This window comes from Centruroides sculpturatus, unplaced genomic scaffold (assembly GCF_000671375.1).
Source record: "Centruroides sculpturatus isolate CEXI.00-Female unplaced genomic scaffold, Cexi_2.0 scaffold292, whole genome shotgun sequence".
NCBI classification, from domain to species: Eukaryota; Metazoa; Arthropoda; class Arachnida; order Scorpiones; family Buthidae; genus Centruroides; species Centruroides sculpturatus.
Window position 1 is genome coordinate 654751 of NW_019384986.1, and position 5158 is coordinate 659908.

The following is a 5158-nucleotide window of genomic DNA, read 5'->3' on the forward strand; positions in this document are numbered from 1 at the left end:
TTTAAATGTAACAATTAATACACTACATTATACCAGTTACTTAAAATATAACACAGAGATTGAACCAACGCTTTACATGAACCAGTGATGATGAAACTGATTGGCAGGCCAAATTGTGCACAAGTCAAATATTTTGTATATACAAAAATACAGACCTATTTCTATCATTTGTAAGTGATGTACGAAATACGCATACAAGCTGGATTAATAAGTGCCTATTTTTGTATCACTACTTTTAATACATTTAATTGGTATACTTGAACCTGAAGTGACATGTTTTTATCTATAACAAATTTTCACTCACACACACACACACCTCAAGTAAAACACTTACTCCATTTCATCCTTTACCATGCCCCAATTGTGTGCACCAGCACCTTCTCTTTTTTCCACAAATTTCACACCACTGAAATAAATTAAATATCATCAATTTCTGAAACAAATTATACTGAAAAATATAAATTTATTATTAACAGTAAAATTTTTATAATTACTATAATATATACTACCTAATTCAGTTATTTTATTGTTTGTCATGATAGTTTAACCCTTTGCTGCTAATAGATACATTTTCATATATAGAGGATATTCCACACACATCTGTTCACTTGTACAGTACATATCCTTTTATCAACTTGTTTTTGCTATATGCTTGGTAATAGTTTATACTATGACATATTAATAACAATCTTTTAACAAATTGGAAATTGCATAAAATTGTTCAAAGATCATGCTAGTTGTATATATCTGTTCCTTTCTGGAAAAAGGATTTACACACAGATGTATGCCTCATAGGAGGTAGATTATCAACCATGGCAAAACCCAATTCTCGATCAAATATTTTAATAACAGACATCTTATTCCAAGTGTTTACTGTACAATTACATTTGCACCTTAAAAAATAACTGCTATTAATACTAATAGGCCAATTATGAGGAAAAAAATTGCATCAAAAGCATGTTTTTCAGAAATTTAACATTTTGTGTTCTTTTGTATAGTTTTACCTGATGATTAGGTTTGTAATGCTTTAGTTAAATGAAAAATCATAATAATTCAATGCAAATATTTGAATTACAAAATATAAATTATTAGAAATTTTATTTTATATTTCATAACCACAATACTTTTTTTTTTACTTGAAAACATCTGTATTTCCATAATTGTCGAAAATTTAAATGATAAAAAAAACAATGTTTAAATAAGATTTGGATATGTTTGGTTATTTAATGAATGGCTACTTCATTTATTTATTAATACAGAACTGAACCCAAAGAAAAATTATTTAGATATTTTTTAGTTAAATGTTTTGAATCTTGTAATTATTTTTTAAGAAAAATTTAAAAGTTGGCCAATGGTATTAACATTTTACAGAATAAAAATATCGCAAAATAAAAGATTGTCCCCGCGTGTGAAAATTATTTTGGATTGCCAATGCATTGAAATGACAGAAAAGAAACAAAAACAGTTTTTTTTATACATTCATGATATTTTTAGTTTTAAAAATTTATGAAAAAAAATTAAATTTTAACCAAATATTTTCCTTGCAATCATATTTAGCTAACTTATGAACAACAGTAAAAACAGAACACAGTCTTAGAATGTATATGTTATAAATTTAAAAAAAAGATTACAAACTTTACTAAATATGTAGTTTAGTAGTTAAAAAAATTTTTTTTTTATAAAACTGTATTTAATAAGACTTCAGATTAATTTGTCAAAACATTACACAGTATAGAATTAAATATAGGAAAATAATTACCTTTTATCACTTCCACTTTGACGATCAAATTCTCTTTTACCACGATTATCATAATTGCCAAATCCACCACCACTGCTTCCACCACCACCACCACCACCACCTCCTCCCCCTCCTCTTCCACGACCTCTGCCTCGACCACCTCTTCCACGCCCCCGGCGAAATTCACTGTCACCACGATCCCTTTAAATAATCAAGTGTCATTTGTTATTACAGTTCCATCAAAAGCTTTTTATTAAAATTTTAAATTAAATAATGACCCTTTTCCAAGAAAGTATTCTTGAGTTGTTTTATTTATTTGTCGAAATTAATGTTCTTAAATTATTAAACATTTTTGAGAATAATTAGCTTTTCACCAAAAGAAACTCAAAATTGGAATCAAATATATTAGTTTGTTTTTACAGTCCTTGTTATATTTTATCTCCATACTCTAACTTTCATTTTGCAAAAATAAGTTTTGTTATGCAACTCTGGTGCTGGAAAATTCAGTTTTATTATTTAAATGCATTTTAAAAAAGCTATAATGATTGTTTTTACATCTTTATAGCTTCCATTATCACCCACCCTATCCATGTTTCATTTCTCCTCCTCTTGTTTATTCAAAATCAGTTCTCTCTTCCAGTTCAGGCAATGATTACAAGAAGATGACCAGATGATTGGGGTGTGATTCGAATGTAACTGCACCTCAACACAAGAGCTCAATGTCCAAATAATAGGATCCACTTTTCAAGCATTTCCAAAAACTAGGCTTCTCAAAACTGACTGTTTAGCTTATAAGTCTTTGGAAGTTTCATTTCCCCCTTGTAAAGGCAATCATCGAATAGATAAGATGCTATTCATTGGAACTACATGATATATGTTCGAACCTTTATAACAAAGCTTATAAAACAAATTTGTCCAAGACTGCATATTTCTCAATACACAAAACTTACTCTAACACCTTGTAAACATGCAGCCAAATTTATTAACTTCTAATGTTTTCAGTCATGTTAAAGACCTTTATGAAGAAAAAACTGTAAAATTCGAACACTTAGTACATTTTCATAAACGAATAGGCTTTTTGAATGTTTTTGAACGATATTATATTGAAAATTAGGTGCACCATCTTTATCAATAGCTAATATTAAAACATGAATATAAAATAAAAATAAAGATAACAATCGAGACCATAGTGAGAAAATAACTACCAACACTAAAAAGAAATTAAGATGCCTAAAGCAACATATAACATAACAAAGGCATATAGTTATTTAATACCGTGTTTCCCCGAAAATAAGACATCCACAGAAAATAAGACCTAGCACAGATTTTGCTGAATTGCGAAATATAAGACCTCCCCCTGAAAGTAAGACCTAGCGAAGTTTTTTTTAGTCGTAACGGTCATCGACAGATGGTTGAAAGTGGCCGTTGTCTTTTTGAAAGTACAGCCACTGATTGGTCAGCAGACAATTACGCCGCACGGCATGATTTGCATAAGACTATGGCTTGGGAATCACAGATTTGCATAACGTTACGGCTGGTGATGGCTAATTCGTCGGCCGGGAATCACGCCACATGACATTTGCATAGTGCTACGGTTTAGTAAGCACTAATTGGTCATCGAGTCCGATGTTGACGCTATAAAAAGGCGACAGTTCGACACACCGGATATACGTCACTCTCGTCTAAGTCGAAACAAATTATACTGAAAAATATAAATTTATTATTAACAGTAAAATTTTTATAATTNTGTTTTGAAATCTCGAATTTTATAAATTTTTTAAAATGCATATAATATTTTAAAGTGAGCAATTGTAAAGTGTGATATGTGCATGATAAAAGACAAAAAACAGATCAGATCTACAACAATTTTTAAGATATTGCAAATTAAAAAATTAACTATAAAAACCGGAAACTGTCTATGCAACTACGATGTTTCGGATTATCAAGATGCATAGCTGAAAGGTTAAATATGACATGTGAACTGATGAGCAGAGGAACTGGATGTTTGAAATTTACATCGTTCAATTTTGTTCAAAAATTCTTGTATTCGTTATTCTTTTTAGAAGATCCAGCTGATTTACCTGATGAAGAACCCGGAAGGAGTTTTGAAAACGTTTGGAAGTACAGGTAGCCCTCGGTTTACGCCACAGTTCCGTTCCTACAAAAGCCGGCGCAAATCGAATCGGCGTAAAACGAACCCATATTTACACTGAGGTATAGGGTTAGGTTCCACATAAGTGAAAAATACGCCGATAATTTTGTTTATTAACTGACTTACGACCAGGGTATCGATCTGTCGCACCCCCCATTGTTATGACAATGGACCAGAGTACCGATTCGTCGTTACCCTGCAAAAAGTTGATTTTAATGAAATTTATTGACAACAGATGCCAGCACTTGATGGTAGTGTGTTGTCTACCATCTGTTTCACATATTTTTGTCCAGGTGGTGCTTTGTTGACTGAAAAATTTTTATTTAGCGATTATTTTCTTAATTTATATATCTTTTGATAATTTTTTATTATATTTATAGCATATTTACGTAATAATAATATTAAAATACGTTCATTCATGCTATAATATGTTTATTCAGTTATAATAAGTCAACGTATTATAAATATTTAAATTGTGACTCTCAATTTTGATATTTTTTATATTTTTATATTTTTTAATTTTTATTTAATTTAAAATATTAGCACATTGTAAATGTATTACTACTGGTGTATATATTTATCACAATAATTTATATTATTGTTCAAAATAAAATGAATGAAGAATATTAGTTCGTAATACTGATCGATAGCAAAATAAAGGTTAGATTCCAAACAAAGGATATATTATAATCTGTGATAATTTTAAAACTAAAAATTGTACATTCATAAATGTTATATCGAATTGTACAGAACAATATTTCAAGTCGTTCTAGCTAGTTTCAAGAACAAACTACGTAACTGGAGAATGTTACTTTTAACAAAATGTTACAAATTTTCACAGATGTCAGTTCTGATATATTATAATTTTTTTTCTATCGAATTTTTTATTGAAACGTAATTAAAAATGCGTATTTAAAACTACAGATATTAATATATGTAACGTGATTTTTTTCATATGAATATAACAATAACTTAATTTTTGGTGAATTTTTAAAATAATATCACCTGTCTGACCTATATTGCCCTTAGCCGTTTCAGACAATAAACGTAAACAAGGGGGCGTGACAAATGGAAATAAGAGAGTTAATACAATATAATACAAAGTACAAATAAATTTAATTTTTAAAATGTATTTTATCATAAAATAAAGTTAAATGTTTTTATTAAAATGTTTAGTTTCGGATCTCTTACATTTTTCGGAAAAAGTATCCATCTTTAATTGTTTACATTTTTGTTTACTTTCATTGCTCACAAGCTGGATCACATAT

General features: G+C 29.1%; 1 protein-coding gene across 1 annotated transcript in view; it reads right to left on the reverse strand.

Moving 5' to 3' along the window:
* Positions 1 to 5158, reverse strand: part of LOC111632911 (plasminogen activator inhibitor 1 RNA-binding protein-like) — a 74555-nt gene that overhangs the window by 12336 nt on the left and 57061 nt on the right. Inside the window, exons 3-4 of the mRNA XM_023377439.1 lie at positions 1760 to 1939; positions 335 to 406 (exon numbers count right to left, since the gene is read on the reverse strand). Coding sequence (XP_023233207.1) covers positions 335 to 406; positions 1760 to 1939 — 252 coding nt within the window. The remainder of the gene's footprint in view (positions 1 to 334; positions 407 to 1759; positions 1940 to 5158) is intronic.